The sequence below is a fragment of the Hippocampus comes genome, unplaced genomic scaffold (assembly GCF_001891065.2).
Source record: "Hippocampus comes isolate QL1 unplaced genomic scaffold, H_comes_QL1_v1.1 scaffold252, whole genome shotgun sequence".
Lineage (NCBI taxonomy): Eukaryota > Metazoa > Chordata > Actinopteri > Syngnathiformes > Syngnathidae > Hippocampus > Hippocampus comes.
Genome location: NW_017805485.1, coordinates 947,148 through 964,651, shown reverse-complemented (window position 1 = coordinate 964,651; position 17,504 = coordinate 947,148). Strand labels below are relative to the sequence as shown.

Below are 17,504 nucleotides of genomic sequence, written 5' to 3'. Positions count from 1 at the left end.
CCCTTGACACACACACACACACACACACACACACACACACACACACACACACACACACACGGCGGCACCACAATTGTGCACACACGCACAAGAAAGCAAAGTCCTCCCTTTCTGCAGCCGGACGCCCGCCACCACGGTGGTCTGGCTGGAGAGGGATGAAGGAGAGGCAAAGCAGGGACGGCAGATGTCCGTCCTCAATTCTCACAAAGGCTGGCAAGCGAGGGGAAACGATGGAGGGGCGAAGGCAGAAGGAGAGGATTAAATACACGACAAAAAAAAAACAGCATCCACTAATGAGTCGTAGAGAAGCTGGTCCACTAATCATGACAATCCAGTCCAAATGTTTGGCCCGTATCATAGATGGGTACGTGTGTTCACAAAGAGAGGACCGCCGGTTTGAGGGATCCATATGCCCATGAGGTTTTTAGAGGGAAAGAGCAGATGATGAGGCAGGGTGCCGCGAGGCGAGGGGTCTAAAAGGAAGTGTGTGTGTCACGCTGGGATATGCGGCTACCATCCTGCCCGCGTCTTTGTGTCTCCATGTGTCCATCCTCATGTCTATGAGTTTGTTGTTTGGCTTTGTGTCTGTGTGTGAGAGTGTGTGTGTGTGTGTGTGTGTGTGTGTGTGTGTGTGTGTGTGTGTGTGTGTGTGTGTGTGTGTGTGTGCGCGCGCGCTCGCGCAGTCAAGTGGAATGGGAGGTGCTGCAGCGAATACAATAGGGGGCCTTCAGAGGTAGCTCACAGACAGTCAGCCCCAGTCGCCCATTAACCCTTTAGCTGGACAACGTCCAGCAAGTCTTTCGGATTGTCATCAAGACTTTAGTTGTTTGCAAAGCAATAACTTTGCCAAAAATCTCCATTTTGTGATTCTTCGGCAAAAGTTGTTTGAGAATCAGGATCAGGGGACTTGGTCGTGAAGTCGTCGGCTTAGTTGTTGAAAGGGCATTGCACACTTGATGAATTGTTTTACACAGACTCCCATAGGTTTTAATTCTGTCATCGCTCATTTTCTATTTTTTTTTTTTCTTTGTGTGTTCAACATAATATTTCACTACCTCGGGGTTGTCAAAGGCTTCAGTAGTAAATTATTAGACCCATGACTGCTGGGTCGAGTGGAACCTGCATGTCCTCTTTCTTTGGACATAAACATATGCCATATTCATAACCTCTGCAATAGGTCAGGAGGACGTAATTAAAAAAAAAAAATGTTTTTGAGGAATCCTGCAGGCCTGTAACCCCAACGTCAAAAAGATGGAATTTGGCATTTGATGAAAATGATGCTCGATTTTGATTGACAGTGTCAGAGCTGAGCCTCATAAGAACAGGAGTCCTGTTTCCAGTACTTCCTGAGCTCCCTTCGATGATACCCCCTGGACTGGAGACAATTCGATGATTGTGTGGTCCTTCCACCCCTGTTTTTTTGGGGGGGGCGGGGGGGATCATGGAGTTGTGTGGATATGGGGGGGGAGTAGGAGACAGGATATTACATAAGCTTCATTGACTGACTGTTCAGTTTCGTGAGTCAGCTGGATTTGCCTCACTTCCTTGATCCTGAATCTGTGTTAATTGACTGCCACTGTCACGACAGATGTTCCTCCTGGAACAGAAACGTTTTCACTTCAGTGAATGTCTTTGAAATGTTTTTTTTTTTCTTCTTCCCTGTAAATTGTAAATTTACGGGACAAATAAAGGATATCTTATCGTAAAACTGACAAAGCAAGAATCATCAAAAGCACCTTGGACTAACCAGTTTGGGTTTAATATACACACGTACGCTGCTGAGGCATATGCGTACACTTTGTACATCATGGAACGAAAAATGTACCTCTCGCTTGTACAAATTTGTCATTCAGTTTCTTTTTCCTTGCAGAAAATGCTGCTGAAAAAGAACTGCGGCGGAAAAACACGGACCATTAAGATTCGGGTGAGTTAAACCTTTAATATCAAGATGAACGTGAACAATGTTTTGAACAATGAACAATTGAGAGAAAAGGATCATCGTTCAGGTTATTCCTTTCAAGCCATGCATACTTGCAAATACATTCCCTTTATGCTGAACCATATGGAGTAGTCCATATTAGGCCGTCTGTTACCAGCAATGATAAGATTGCAAGTTTCAAATGCCCCCCCATGAACAGTCCAGCCTGTCTTGTCGCCAGCACCATGATGTCAATCCAGCTACATAGTGGGACTGCATCTGGCAGCAGTGTTTGTTCTCATGCCCTGCCGACGGCATCCGTGCTTGTGATCCCGGCACCTCTGATAGCGCTGATGGATTTCCTTATGAAAGTGATCCACAATAACAATTGATGTCGCAGCTTGTGAAAACACATTTACAAGGTACTTTCAAAGAACAAAAAAAAAAAATCTCACATAAAACAAGACATCATCATGAACACAAATATCTTGCATTCTTCATATGCCACCACCCAGTAATTGGTGAAATGGCTTTTTACAAAGGCTGTTTACAACTTCCAAACAGCGACTATTAATCATCCACCTCCGATAAGCTTGATCACCATGTTGGGTTTTAGATAGTAGTGCATAAGGGGAGCGTGCTGGAGAAGCACAGTGGACCGCTACTTGGCATCGAGCGGGCTATTCCAGAAGGATGCGCAGTGTGGTGAGAACAGTGACGTCATCATCACCTTGCGTGGGATCGTGTCATTGGAACCTCATCACACAACCTCATGTTTAGGGAGAGCCATGCATGCACCAACTGTAACAGCATATCCAGTCCCCCCCCACAGTACAGAAGAGAGATGTATTCACAATCTGCATGACAAAAAAAAAAATGTAAGGGTTAACAGAAGAGTGTTGAAGAGACACGCAGCTGAGGAGGAAGAAGAGGACGCTTTTGCAGATCCCCCGTGTGTGATTACAAGGGATGAGGTCATTTTCCATTTATAGTCCGGCCGGCTGCTATCTCTTTGAGCTGCACCATTACCCAGAGCTATTGCTCATTCTTCTCCTCTGTTTTCGCTGGTGTAGTTGGAAGTGTTGTTGTCCGTGCCAGTGACGTCTGTGGGCACGCGCGACTGGATTTTCTTGAAAGGAGAACACAGGCATTTGGCCACAGGAGCCATTTGGAGGCGTACGTTAACTCTTTTCACCCTTTGTGCTATCGCAGTTCTCTTACTCTATTACTTCCTTTTTCATTTTCCTGCTCTGCATCCAGAAGAGAGATTGGATCTGGATGGAGGGTGGTTTCTCATCTTCAAGCATTCAAGCAGGGGAGCTGTTTTGGGTTTAAGGAGGTTGAAGAAGCGTATGTGTGGGGAGGGTGGAGGCCTGTTACATAGAAACCAGAGGAAAACTACAGTGGCTACTGCTGCTGGGGCCTCCTTGTCCCCGTGGAGGTGAAGAGGGAAACGGAAGCGAAGAGATTAGGCGATGAGGGCTTTTCAGGCTGCCGCAGCACAGAGCGGTGGCGTCCGGTTTCATGCACCGCAGAGAAATGTTGTGTCGGGTGAAGTTGGATGTGGGAAAGTATTGTATGGCAGTTGGGAGAAAAAAAAATACTCAGCATGGTTTTTCCTGTAGATATCATGCGGTGCTTTTGAGAGTCGGCGTCGCTGTCAGCTGACTTTAGGCAAGTGGTGCTTGCCGCACAGCGTCCTGCCAATCAAAGGGAACATAAACAAAACAACCAACCATTCGCCCTCACCTTCAATTAACCCGCTGGCATGTTTTTGGAATGTGGGAGGAGGCCAGAGTACTTTACTGTGAGGCAGACACGCTCGCTACTGGCCTGCCATGCTGCCTTATTTGCAACTTCACTGAAAAGGGTCTCAACAAAATATATAGATGTGTGTACAGAAGAAGTAGAAGAGTGTAGTATGCAACCATGCAGTAATACAGATCACAATCTCGCAGTACACAAACTGGTCAAAGAAATGCAAGTTAATACCACACGACTCCAAATGGTTGGCACTTTGAACTCTGCATGAGCCAAACCTTGTTCTTTGAGGTTATCTGACTTAGGCATGGGAATAATAAGCAATTTGTTCATTGTTGTTTAATTTCAAGAAATTGGAGTCAAACTGAATTGGCTGCGACTAGGCGCGGTCTAAGCCTGCTCACCTACATTGAAAAACAACAAAATGCCATCAGCCACGGGCAGTCGAGCTACTTCCAGGCAGGCCGCCTCGGAGCGGCATTATTTTGCTCAATATGCCAAAGGGATGCAAGAAGCAGTTCAGACAAGAGAAAGACATTACTGGGAGATGATCGACTGGCTTATATTTTATACTTGCATATTGGACATGACAGACTTCAGTCTTATACAAATTTGGAACACTGGTTCTAAGTAGGGTGAAATTTTTCTCGAAGACGGATAATGTCGAGCCCAGTCAATATGCGGCCACAAGATAAACTCGGGTGTTTAAATAGACAGGAGCTCTGCAATTGGAGAAACCAAGCAGCTTTCAAAAACTCAACTCAACTGTATTTATAGAGCACTTTCAGACAGCCATCGCTGCATGCGACCATATTTTCCGTACTATAAGGCGCACCTACAATGAATGGCCTATTTTAAAACCTGATTTCATATGTAGGGCGCACCGCATTATAAGGCGCATGGAATAGAAGCTATAATAGTGGTTGCAGTTGCGTTATGCATCCACTAGATGGAGCTACGCTAAGGTAATACAATACAATGCAGCTTTATTTGTATCGAGCTTTCACAACCGCTGCAGCTGTAACAAAGCACTTAACAGAACATTTAAAATACTCCGTCCAGAAAATCAGAATATTGATCCATATATATATATATATATAAAAGGCGCACCATATATATATATATATATATATAAGGCGCATCAGATTATTCGTCGCACTGTCGGCTTTTGAGAAAATTGAATACTTTTAGATGTGCCTTATAGTGCAGAAAATACGGTATATATTGTTCCTGAGCTAGTTTGTTGGAGTTGGTATTGCGAGGGGTTGTCATGTCACGAATTGTTAGTGTTTATTCTCTGAAAATGATGACTGAAATCATTGCTCGCCTTTACCCTCATTTTCCTTTTGCCGGTGTCAGAATGTACCTTCCAGTCTCAGAGTACAGTTAAACCTCGATTTTCAAACGTCTCTGTTCTCGACCAAATCGGTTTTCGACCAAAAATTTCGAGTTTTTTATGGCTCGGATTATGACCAAAAATCGGTTCTCGACCAAACTGAGCACACTTGAATGCACCACTTGACTCTTCTCGCCTTCCTTACACGAGGAAGTGACGCTTCCTCGTGTAGACGAGGAAGTGACGCTTCATTGTGTCGCGTTCCATTGTGAGCAGACGTGTTCAATAAAGATTTTTTTTTTACAAGAGCGTGGTTTCGATTTCGAACAAATCGGTGTTCGAACAGCCTTCTGGAACGGATTATGGTGGAAAACCGAGGTATTACATTACCACTGTGCATGTCATTCGCCTGGATGCATCAGATCTCTTTGAGGTCTTTATAATGGGAAATGGTAAGCATTGAGACATCCCCTCATGTAAAATGATATTGATCACATTGGAGTTCCTTTCTCAATCCACCTTCTGACACAACCTCCCCCTTCCGCTGGTTCCGGGGAAAGCGCTGCCTTATTGCCAAATTCAACAAAGTCATTTCCTGTCTGGAGCAAAATGACCAGGGCTAATTTTAGAGTGAGTGTTCACAGAGCCACCAACAGCAGGTTCCTGCTCAGTCTGCTATTCATCCGAAAGTGGAAAATAATTTGTCACTGGATCTGCAGTGTGAATTAAAGAAGAAAAAAAAACAGGCCAGTGTGGTCACTAGTCCATTTCTTTTTGCAATTGATTCTTATTACCAATACCATTGGAGGTTGTTTTCAGATTTCTTTTTAAGAATCTAATAGTACTGTATATCCTTGTATTGGCTTGAGGTGGCTAAGCAGGTCCTAAAGGTCAGCCGCCTTTCCAAGCGTGCAGACTTGTTACGATATGGGTGAATAAAGCGCTGTGTAGCTTTGGCATGAAGTGCAGAATTCTGTATGGCTCAGGGACTCATTGCTGAACTACGGATCAATGCCCAGATCAATTTTTGAACATGGCCATAACTCAAAAGGTTGTGTGTAATGCAAACAAGGTCATGCCGCCATCTGCAGAAACTTTATAGTCACTGCCGACAGGAAACTTGGTTAAATAATTGATCTGGCGTCTCAGAGCTTTACAGAGCGTTTTTGCCCGTCTAGCTAGACAGTGACACTGAGATCTTAGCTTAAGCATGAGCTGGTGTCGTGATAATCAGTCCAATATGCAAACGCATTTCTCTTTCTCTGTCCTCAGACTTTGACTGGCAGTCGCCCTCCACCCAGGTACACGTACGATCCCTCCATTTTCGCCTTCCGGTCTTTAAGCACAGTGCCCCTATCCGAGGATCCTCCCTGCTCTTGAAGAAACGACCCACTGGTAGATGAAGCCTATCACTCCTTCTCTCAAAAGAATGATTGTCAGGAAAACAGACATTTGTTTGCTGGTCCAACTATTGCACACTCAGGTATTCCCATCCTGTAAACAATGTCACTTTGATGATTACAAGTCAGCTTTTGGAGAACACAATGGCCTAATTGTAAAATTTCTAAGGATATTTCAGGTTTTTCTATGTATAGCTGAATATCGCCTGGGATTCAAAGAAAGAAGAATTTCTTGAGCACAGAGGGTGTGAAGTGACAAGTATGACCCTAATTTAGCTTTGGGATTGGATCGCCTTCAAGGGGAAATAATGCATGTACAGTAAGACAATCAAACGGTTCCAAGGTTTCCTCCTTCAATGGGATATACGGTATTGACATCTCCTCAGGTTATTGGTAACTTCCTCTTTCAAACAACGGTGAGGTGGGGCAGCCGGTATCCCAATGTTTAGATGCGAAACGTCACCTTTGCCTACCTGGAAAACAACTTCTATGGATGTGTTATTCTTTGAATATGCAGGTCTTTAGGAGGTACACCATGTGTCACTGTAGTTTAATCTAGCCGACCTCTTGATGTACATTTTTCAATGAATACGCCATTGTTAGTCTGGGTCAATGTACTTGTATTCTCTTTCCTTGCATGAATTCCAGGGTTTTGCAGAAAGAGAGGTACGCGAGCGTATGGAGTCAAGAATAGTTTGCTGCACATTTGGCAAGTGTAATTGGTGCTGTGTCTTGCATAGCCAACATGTAGTGTGCCATTTTATTTTTCAATATTGTACCTCATTACTTTTTAGGTAGAAGAGGACCACTGCTATGTCTCTTTAATGCCTTGAAATAAAAAAACACATTCCTGTTGTGTTGAATGAAAGTTGAGGTAGGTCTCAGCTCATGACTCGAGCGGATGAGTTGATTAAAAGCCAATGTCGGACGCCACTGTAACTGAAGATTTCGCTGAGTTGAATGTAACATTGTGACACGCTTGTCATCCCCTGTTGCACAAAATGAATTAATAAATGTTCTGTGGCCTCTTGTTTAAGGGTGATTCTTATTTGTCAAAGAAATACTCAGGTGGACATTCCCAATGGGAAAGACTGCCCACAATTCACTGCAGGTTGAATCTTAGGAAAAAATAAAACCACCACACAAGACCAACTAATAATCTAATGAAGACATCGCTCCGCAAAATTAAATACAATTGAAATATGGATGTTATTGTGTACTGTATTTAAGGAACATATTCTACATGCATTTGGAGTATTGTTTGACACACGAGAGTCCAGAACAGCCCTCAAAAGAAATTAAAGGTGACCTCCCAAGGTCAAGTTACAGTGTCAGATCTCACCATCCTTCATTGTTTGAGCCAAAGTACTCTTCATGGGAGACAACTACAGGAAGGAGGACGCCACTGTTGAAAATAAATCACAAAAGAAAACTAAGCAACTGCATGTTGACTAAGCTTCTGGGAGAATGTCTTATGGAGAGAGCTGACAAAACTGGAACCTTTTAACATGGTAGTGTACAATCAGCTCGAAGTTCACAGATGCAAAAATGAAGCGTATCAATAAACAAACACCGTTCCTACTGTGAAACAAGGGGGAGGCTCTGTTCTTTTATGGGGTTGCTTTGCTCTATCATAACCTGTCTTGAATCTGTGTAGGGTACAATGAAATCTAAAGACTATGTCAGAAAGTTTAGTTTCAGTCACCTCCTTGGTTTTGCAGCAGGATAAGAACCCAAAACACAGTTAAAAACACCTAAGAACAGCTAAGGGCAGAAAACTTGAGTATTCCGAAGAGGCCTTCAACGAGCCCTGATCTAAATTCTCTTAAACATCTGTTGAAAGGAGCTGAAACATACCATCTGGCGAAAGCACCCTGGAGCAGTTTGTTCAAAAGAGTGCAACAAAATACATGCTGAGAGGTACATAAGTCTCATTGAAAGTTACAGAACTTGTTTCATTGCAATAATTGCCACAAAGGTTGTGCAACGAAATTTGAAGTTATGGGTACCAAAGTTTTTGTCTGGGATGTTTCATGAGTTTTTTTTTTTTTTTTTTAATAATTCTGTTTAACCCCAATTTTAAAAAAGCACTGCCTAATTTTCATTATTTGTTTTTACTAATGACAATTATCTTCCTCCCCCGCCATTCTTTCATTATTATTTTCTCTCATTAACAAGAGGGGTACCAACAATTGTGCCCATTCGTATTTAAACAATTTTATACAATCATAGTAGTGAATCAAACCATTTTTTTAATAGCGCTTGTACTCACAGCAGGTAAGCGGCAAGACCAAAAACCAATAGTGAATGCCTGTGACCTTCGATCCCTCAGGCAGCACCCCATTAAAAAAAATAAATAAATAAAAATGGAATCAATTAATGTGTAAAGGGTATCACCACACAGGCTAAGGAACACTTCAGAAAACCACTGTCAGTAAATACAGTTTGGGACTACATCCTTAAGTGCAACTTAAAACTACTATGCAAAATAAGAAAAGGGTTCTGTGGTCTGATGAGTCCACATATCAAATTGTTTTTGGAAGTTGTGTCCTCCAGGCCATCGAGGAAAAGATCATCCGGACTGTTTTGGACACAAAGTTCAAAATCCAGCATCTGGGGCTGTGCGAGTGCCAATGGCACGGGTAACTTACATATCTGTGAAGGCACCATTAATGATGAAAGGTGCAAACAGGTTTTGGAGAAACATATGCTGCCATCTACGTCGAAGCGAGACAAGGCTAAAACACATCCTGCATGAGATTGCATGAGATGAAAGTGCGGGTACTAGATTGGCCAACCTGCAGTCCAGACCTGTCTCCCACTGAAAATTTGTGGGACATTATGAAGCGCAAAATACAACAATGGAGACCCCAGACTATTGTACAGCTGAAGCTGTACATCAAGCAACAATGGGAAAGAATTCCACCTACAAAGCTTCAACAATTAGTGTCCACAGTTCTCAAACATTGATTGAATGGTATTAAAAGAAAAGGCAGTGTAACACAGCGGTAAACATAACCCTGTCCCAGCTTTTTCAGGAATGTGTTGGATCCATAAAATTTAACGAAAAAGTTACGTATTTTAAATTGTTTTTTTGTGCATGCAAATACTTTTGTTTTTTTCTACTTTCTCCCTTTCATAATTTTTGCTCCTGTAAATTGTGAATTTCTCCATTGTGAGACAAATAAAGGTGTTTTTCTTCTTCTTCTTCTAATATTTGCTATGCACAAAGTTTATCAGTTTGATCATTAAATATCTTTTCTTTGTAGTAATTTGATTAAATGATTGATTGAACATGATTTGCAAATCATTGCATTCAGTTTTTATTCATGTTTAACACAACGTTCCAACTAAGGTGGAATTGGGGTTTGTACTTGTAGTCAGCTCTTGGCATTTGCAGTTTAGGTCAAGTGGGTTAGCAATGGACTAAAATTAGACCCTTTTCAACCATTGCTAATATCATGGGACCATGAGCGTCAAATCATTTCGCACACTTTTATGAACATATTAGTGTACATACACTTACTCATACACTACAGAAAATGACTCCACATAGAAGACAAGTTAGCTTTGTGTCTTATTTTAATCAGCAGAATTATGCTTTGACCTAAGTGACCTTATGTAAGTGCCCCTAATAACCCCTAATGAGGTTGCTTAAGCACACCAAGTGGCTCTGTGACCACTGCACTGGCTAACCGAGTGTGTCGTGCTGTGGTTTAATCGGTGGTTGATCACAGTTTAAGTGTATGAAAAGAATCTGCAAGGTGGGGGCACAAATGGCTTGTCCTGCGTGTTTGAAGCCAGGATTTGCCAGGATTTGGTAATCATCAGTTTGCACAGATGATTACCAAGTCACAGCCACATCTTGACTGGCAACACAACAAGCTTCTCTGGGCCAGATCATACATGCGTGCGTTTTTTTTTGTTGTGTAATTGATTTGTGAAGTTAATGTGAAGTGTGTCAAATGACCTAGCCAGCTGTCGACAGACATTTTATTGTGTTTATATAACGAAATACAATGTAAAAGTATTGACTTTGTCACCGGAAAAGAAGCAGAGAATAGCTGCAAACCAAATGAGCAGCACTGAGTGGGAATCCTACATAAACGCTCAACAATGGCATCAGGACAATCCTGTTAAAAAGAGAACTTTTAGAAGGTCTAACCATGAGTGTGTGTGTGTGTGTGTGTGTGTGTGTGTGTGTGTGTGTGTGCGCGCGCGCATGTATCAGCTGACACACAACTCCGCTTACTGTAGCTTGAGTCATTATCAGCTTGCGTTTCATCCAGTAAGCCATCCAAGTGTCCAGATGGTCAGAAAAGCTGCTTCACTGCTCTCCCTCCCCGCTACACACTCTCTTTTCCGGGGGGTGAGCAAAGCCAGTGATCAAGTAGAACCAAATAGGGGAGGAATAGAGACTGAATGTCAGGTGGTCTGAAGTGAAAGAGGATCAGCATGAGACAAGGGGAGGGAAAAAAAAAGCTGAATTCAGTTCACTTTGTCTTAGGCTGCCATTTTCTTCTTTCTGCTTGAAGGGTGACAAAGACGGAACCTAAATCTTGTGCGTCGGGGCCGAAAGGGTCAAATGCCTGCATTGGCAACGCTTGACAACTGGGACCTCTTTTTTGCAGATCATCTTCAGCCAACATCATTATTTGAAGCTCAGTGTTGATTTTGATTCCCTCGTGGTCTCTCATGAGCTTGATCATATCGTGTGATGGTGCCGGACGTGTAGGAGCTGTTGATGTGTTGGGTCAGATATGACTCGATGACAAGGGGGCGGGTTTTCCACTCAGTAGCCATACTTCTCATTAAGATGGGTGCGGCCATCTCCAGTCTGCCCTAAAAGAGATAAATATGGCAGATATTAATTTGGTGTCTCTTGACTTAAATGACAATAAGCAATTACCAATGAGGAAGCCATTTTATGCAGAGAGATATTGTAAGCAAACATGGGCGCTTTGGGCACATGCGGTCCATTTTCCTGTCCAAATACTTCAGGCTGTGTTGCCACCGTAGAAAGGGACTCATAAACCCAGGACCCCTTCCACAAAATTTGGTGCGACTATTAAATTGAGCTCATTACCGTATTTTCCACACTATAAGGCGCTTCGGATTATAAGGTGCACCTTCAATGAATGACCTATTCTAAAACTGTTTTAATATATAGGGCGCACCGCATTATAAGGTGCATAGAATAGAAGCTACAATAGTGGCTGCATTGGGTTATGCATCCACTAGATGGAGCTACACTAAAGAGAGTGCAATTAAATACAATACAGCTTTATTTATATTGAGCCCTGGCTACGGTTGCACTGTGCATTCACTGGATGGGGCTACGCTCAAGGGAATACAATACATCTTTATTCATATAAACCCTTCGCAGCCGTAACAAAGCGCTTTACAGAACATTTAAAAAACTACGTCCAAGAAATCTGAATAATGATCCATGTATAAGGCGCATCGGTTCATAAAGTGTGCCTTATAATGCGGAAAATACGGTAGTCCAGATCATTGGTGCCTATTAATATGCACCATCAGTATCTTCTTGCCTCTTGAAACTGTTTGTTCGTTATGTGTGGACCTCATTGTGATGTGATCTTTGGTTAAAATGTAACAAGCCGAGGTTCATTCAGACAGATCAACGGACTCCTCGTGTCCAATTTAAAGTCAGAGCTTTGCTTCAAATGCAATACAAGTGTCTTGACTTGTGGCTGTGGAGTGCAGTTACCTGCCGGCGGCATCCAAACACAGTAATCGGGGTCGTCCTGTGGATACTGACTCGAGAGCTGCGCTGGTGGCTATGGACACACATCATGAGGCAGTGTTATATTATAAAAATAATATTTGATTTGAAAGTACTTTTCATAGTACTCAAAGACACTTTACAACAAGAATTGAGCAACATGGGATAATAACGTCCATTTTAAAGCAACATGTATGTATGTATGTATCTATGTCACATTCACACTGTAAATGAGCCAGGGAGTTTTCAAAGTTGATCACTTTTCATGGGAACAAAGAAGAATTGAAGATTTAAACCAGAAATACATTAGAAGTGAATAGGAATTTATTGGAGTAGACAGAAACAAACCAGGAATTTACGGAATTGAAGGTTGGCTCTTAATCGGGAGTTTTGGGGGGAGATATATTTTAGTATAATCCTGATTAAAATGACCAGATTTCATACAAGTGCAGTGGTATGGTATCATTCCCATAGAAATGGTTTCATTTGAAAGTTTAGAAAAATAGCCAGACTTAATTCCTGTGGAAATCGACAGGAAACGCTCCAAAAATTTCGTGTCACTTTCCACCTCGTTGCAATTTTTTTATAATGACCCCCTACCTTGCCCATGCCTTTCTTTTTCTTTTTTGGATTAAGATCCTCATCACCCTTGTCTCTGGATTCTGTTGGGAAAACAGTGAGTTAAGACCTGATTGTCAAATGTCAGGAGAGCATCAGACTCCATGCGGGAAACAACAAATCTCACCGGAAGATGGTTGGTCGTGGTTGGACTTGATGTTCTGATGAGGAAACGGGTTCCCCGTGTCGGTACAAGCCGCGCTTTTCCTCTTTTCAGGATTTTGTTCTGCGATGAATGGGGGGGGGGGACAACACATTACATTATAAGGATATTTGAAACCTGTTTTAAAACTGAAAAAATAGGTCCAACAAATTAGAAAACATCCGCAAATTCATTAAAGACTGAGGCAAATACATTTCAGAAGTCCAATACCTACCTCGTTTCAATATCAAGCTTATTAGTGACATTCAAAATTAAATCATGACTAATTCCACTCCCTGTTTAGTGGATCAAAACCACAGTTTCCGTTCTGGAATTACACTACTGTAATAAACTAGTTTTCCCACAATATCTCTCACTTACTTAGATGCACCGAGATGTTTTTAATACTGTAAAGTAATTGAAAAAGTATATCTTTAGGTGTTGGACGCATGCATTGCACCGATAACTAGTACTGTCACCTAGTGGCATAAATTCTGAATGGATATTTTCCGAAGGAAGTTGTGGCAGTTGACCTTTCAGCTCCAACACTGATTTTTCTCCTTTCTGTCCTGAAGTCGCTTGAGATATGAGGTCATCGGCCTCTAACGGATCAACATTCATCTCGCATGGTTTATTTTCATGATCCTCCTTATTTTCAGCCATCTCCGGCTCTTCCTCCCCCTTTTCTTCTCCTTCCTCCTCCTCCTCCTCTTCTCCTCCTGGCGGAAGTTCTTTCATGTTAAAGAGTTCAGGAGGCAAGATGGGCTGCTTAGGAGGCAACTTCTACAGAAGAAATGAAGACTTACGTTTACTTAAAAAGAGATTCGTGTCATATTACATTTTGGATTTTTTTTTTTTTTTTTTTTAAACACACCTACCCCAATAGTTCCAGTCTTCAGCTTAAACTTGCATCCTCCCTTCATGGCTCCAAAAAGCGGCAAGACTTTCTTCGGTTTCTCAGACGTTGAGCTGCCACTACAGTACCAAAGTATGTTCAAGTTGTGTTCAAAAACAGCATGAGTACTGAAGTTCCATTGATATTTCATGTTTTAGCAATGCTATAATGAGCACCTCTAACTACGGAGTCAGTGCGAATGCAGACCTCCACCAAGGCTGAACTGTTAAAGGTTTATCACAACATGTGGAAATTTGTATTTTAACTCTTCCATTCCACAAGGCGTACTTGTACGTCTTTTTAAAATTAGGCACCACCCACTAAGGAGTACTTGTACGTCTAAGTCTTTTTTTTTTTTTTTTTTTTTTTGCTCATAGAGAGGAGGAGGGTATGATGCAACCTGTGAATGAGAATAAGCTGTTTGCATTGTAAATCATGTAAAAAAAGCGACCAGTAGGTGGCAGTGGTGCCTCACGTGCTTGAAGTACATGCTTTTACAAAAAGCTCCTTTTCTCCGTTTTTTGCCCAGGAATCGCCATTTTCATGAAACTTAGCCATTTTGTAATGTCGATTGCTGAAGAATGGAAAAAGATAGAAAAAAAATAGTTTCTATCTTATATGGACTCTATAAGAATAGAGTCCAAACTTTATTTTGGTAGGCTCCATGTTTATATAGCATTAGAACCAACTATTCTGTGGGCCTTGCAAGATCAGTCAAAATCCAGTAAAACGCTGGGATTGAGGGGGTTGCTCCAATGAAAATGGCTGGGATTGAATGAGTTAACAGATCGCCTGTGCCATTATGATTTTTTGGAGGTGTAGGGGGATGGTTGACTGTTTCATTGTACTGTATACAACACATCTTTATTTATGAAGCACTTTCACAATCGCTGCAGTTGGAACAAAGCACTTTCCAGAACATTTCACATAAAATAACGATTCAAATTAAAACAAAGCCAGTGGTGAGCTAAGACTGTTGTACGGTTGTGTAATCTATTTCTATTGACGCCGCAACCACTTGAATGAGTCACTGATAGAGTAACACAAGAGGAGACTTTTCACCTGGGTAGCAACGAGGGAAGCTGTGAAGGGCGAGTGAGTTCCACCAATTTGCGCAGCCGCTGGGCATCTTTTCGGAGATCCGCGATGTGCACATGCAGCTTCCTGCGCTCCAGGGCATCCATGGTCGCATCGCTGCGCACAGCGGTCATGAAAGCGTCCAACGGGTCATCGGTCGAAGAACCAGAAGAGTCTGGTGAGCAAATAGGAAGACCGTGTACAAGTATTCACAGTGCTTCATTTTACGGACTGCTGTTTTTCGATATCTCACTCTCTCTCTACACACACACGGAGAGAGAGAGAGAGAGAGACCGGGGGTCACCAATCTTTTTGAAACTGAGAGCTACTTTGTGGGCACTGATCAATGCGAAGAGCTACCAGCTTGATCCACCCTTCTGAAATAAGACATGAGACTTTTTCTGAAATTACTTTTCATAATGTTGCTGTAAAAAAATAATTAATAAAGAAAGAAAGACAGACAGAAAGAAAGAAAGCCTGTTCAGAATAAGCGGTGTTGAAAATAGTCGGGCGGATGGATAATGTTGCTGTTATAAATTTTCATCTCACGTCTCATAATTAGGAAACACTGATATCAAAATGCGATACTTTGTTTCTATATATCTCTGTTTACATTTTCAAATTACTTACTTTTACAACATTACTACAAAATCACAATGTCCCATCACTGGTGAGCTGTTTTTTGAGAACAGGCCCACAGGCTACTCATGTGGGGATCGAGAGCTACTTGGTGACCCCTGATGTACACACACACACGCACGCACGCACGCACGCACGCACGCACGCACGCACGCACACACACACACACACACACACACACACACACACACACACACACACACACACACACACACACACACACCCTTCGTTTTGATTCTGGGTTGCAGGTTGTTGAGTTTTTGAGGGGTAAACGAAACCTTAAAGTCAGGCAATACAAACAGTGGGAAAAGTGGCGCTTTGTGAATACTTTCCAGATGCGGTGTCCACTTGAAAAGAACTCACCTTTCCCAGGGGTGCTGAGCTTTTTCTGTGCTTCTGCTACCTGCTTCTCTACCTGTGATAACTTGACCAGCTACAAGAGGAAAAAAAAAACATGTTTCACATGTGGGGGGGAAAAAAAGCAACCAATTTGCTTTTAAATACACAAAACCTGATGAAATCGAATTGAGCAGCTGTATCAATAAGACAATAGACAGTTCTGATGATTATTGTAATTGTATTAATAATGACGCACTGCATCACATGGAGACACTTATCCAAGATCTTATCTACCCTAGTTCGCTACATGTGACATTGAATGACACGGTTAGCTATTGCGTGCTTGCTGGCTTTACCAGTGACTCGTAGGTCTCGGTCCGCTCTTCAATCTTTCCTGCTTTTTTCATTCTTTCTTTCCTCTTCTTTTCAACGGTGCCCGTCCGGTCCAGGAAGGTGTCGTCGTCACTGTCATAGTAGTCCTCATCTTCCCAGTTCTTTTTCTTGCGCTTGCGGGACACTGCGTAGCCGAGCAGAGGTAAACTTGTTAGGATGCTCGGAGGGTCTTGAGACGATGCCTCGTAAAGGTTGAGCAGTGAGCACTCCCACCTGCTTCCTGGCGCAGCAGTCCTCGGGCTTCGAGCATGCGGCAGGCCTCGAGGCAGCACTGGACTGCCGCTTCTTTCTTCTTGCCCGTGTGGGTCACCTCGGCAACGAGCTGTCGGCCCAAGGCATCGTCCACCGGAAGCCTGGAAGACCGAGCCGCAGGATCATTCGGAATCTTCGCAAGCTTTCAGAGGCACAAATGAAGCCCACTTTCGAATTTGGTACATTTGCTTCAAGTACAAAAACGTTAGCATTTCTGTGGTTAAAGGTAGCAAAACGGCTGATCTGTACTGTACCACTTTTTGGCACCATTGCATTGGAATATCAACACCAAAATATGGATGCTGACGGACAGTCTCATCATCTCTGAAAAATGCAACTTGGAAAAGGGTGTTTTTCATTTTAGCTTCGTAGTACTTATAACGCTTGTCTTTTTCATTGAATTTGGTGTGACATAATGTCACACGATTTACAAAGATAACATAGCTTCAGCCACCCAATCGATATAGCCGGTGGTAAAAAGTAGGGCTCAAAGATTCTAAAAGACATTCTTCGCAGTATTTACTTTTTTCCCCCCTCAATATTGCAACTGCGATTTTTTTGTCATTATTTTTTCCCGGTTCCCATCTTTCTTTTTTAACAAACACAAGCAATAAATTCATCTGTTTTAAAATAAACAACATCAAATTGATAATACATAAATGCTTTGGTCTTGTAGGTTCAGCCTCAAATAAATGAACCGTTAATTCATATGAAAAACTGTTGGTTCTTTTTTTTTTTTTTTTAATGTACTTCAATTCGAGTTGTTAACTTTGTAAAAACTTTGACTCGCCATATCCTTTAAGCGTTCACGACAGCTATTTCACAAAATTCTGCCAAACAAATGTGCCGTTAGTAAGTCATAATTCAGATTGTAACAATAATGCAAACAAATCTGTGGCTTTATCACTTCAACTTTTCATGTTACATGAAACGACGTGGCCTGCACTTCTTCAGTGTTGAACTGATCGAGATGCTCTATATATATATA

General features: G+C 42.2%; 2 protein-coding genes across 4 annotated transcripts in view; one reads left to right on the top strand and one right to left on the bottom strand.

Annotated features, from left to right (window-relative positions):
• Positions 1-7,451, top strand: part of LOC109519543 (uncharacterized) — a 17,174-nt gene extending 9,723 nt beyond the window's left edge. For all 3 annotated transcript variants that reach the window (XM_019876140.1, XM_019876138.1, XM_019876139.1), the window contains 2 exons: positions 1,871-1,924; positions 6,288-7,451. In XM_019876140.1, coding sequence (XP_019731699.1) covers positions 1,871-1,924; positions 6,288-6,395 — 162 coding nt within the window. In that variant the 3' untranslated portion in view covers positions 6,396-7,451. The remainder of the gene's footprint in view (positions 1-1,870; positions 1,925-6,287) is intronic.
• Positions 7,452-11,087: 3,636 nt separating this feature from the next.
• Positions 11,088-17,504, bottom strand: part of slc4a1ap (solute carrier family 4 member 1 adaptor protein) — a 10,377-nt gene continuing 3,960 nt past the window's right edge. Inside the window, exons 5-14 of the mRNA XM_019876115.1 lie at positions 16,478-16,617; positions 16,228-16,388; positions 15,896-15,965; positions 14,879-15,068; positions 13,800-13,896; positions 13,455-13,704; positions 12,907-13,005; positions 12,762-12,823; positions 12,147-12,216; positions 11,088-11,257 (exon numbers count right to left, since the gene is read on the bottom strand). Of these exons, the coding sequence (XP_019731674.1) occupies positions 11,208-11,257; positions 12,147-12,216; positions 12,762-12,823; positions 12,907-13,005; positions 13,455-13,704; positions 13,800-13,896; positions 14,879-15,068; positions 15,896-15,965; positions 16,228-16,388; positions 16,478-16,617 (1,189 nt within the window). The 3' untranslated portion in view covers positions 11,088-11,207. The remainder of the gene's footprint in view (positions 11,258-12,146; positions 12,217-12,761; positions 12,824-12,906; positions 13,006-13,454; positions 13,705-13,799; positions 13,897-14,878; positions 15,069-15,895; positions 15,966-16,227; positions 16,389-16,477; positions 16,618-17,504) is intronic.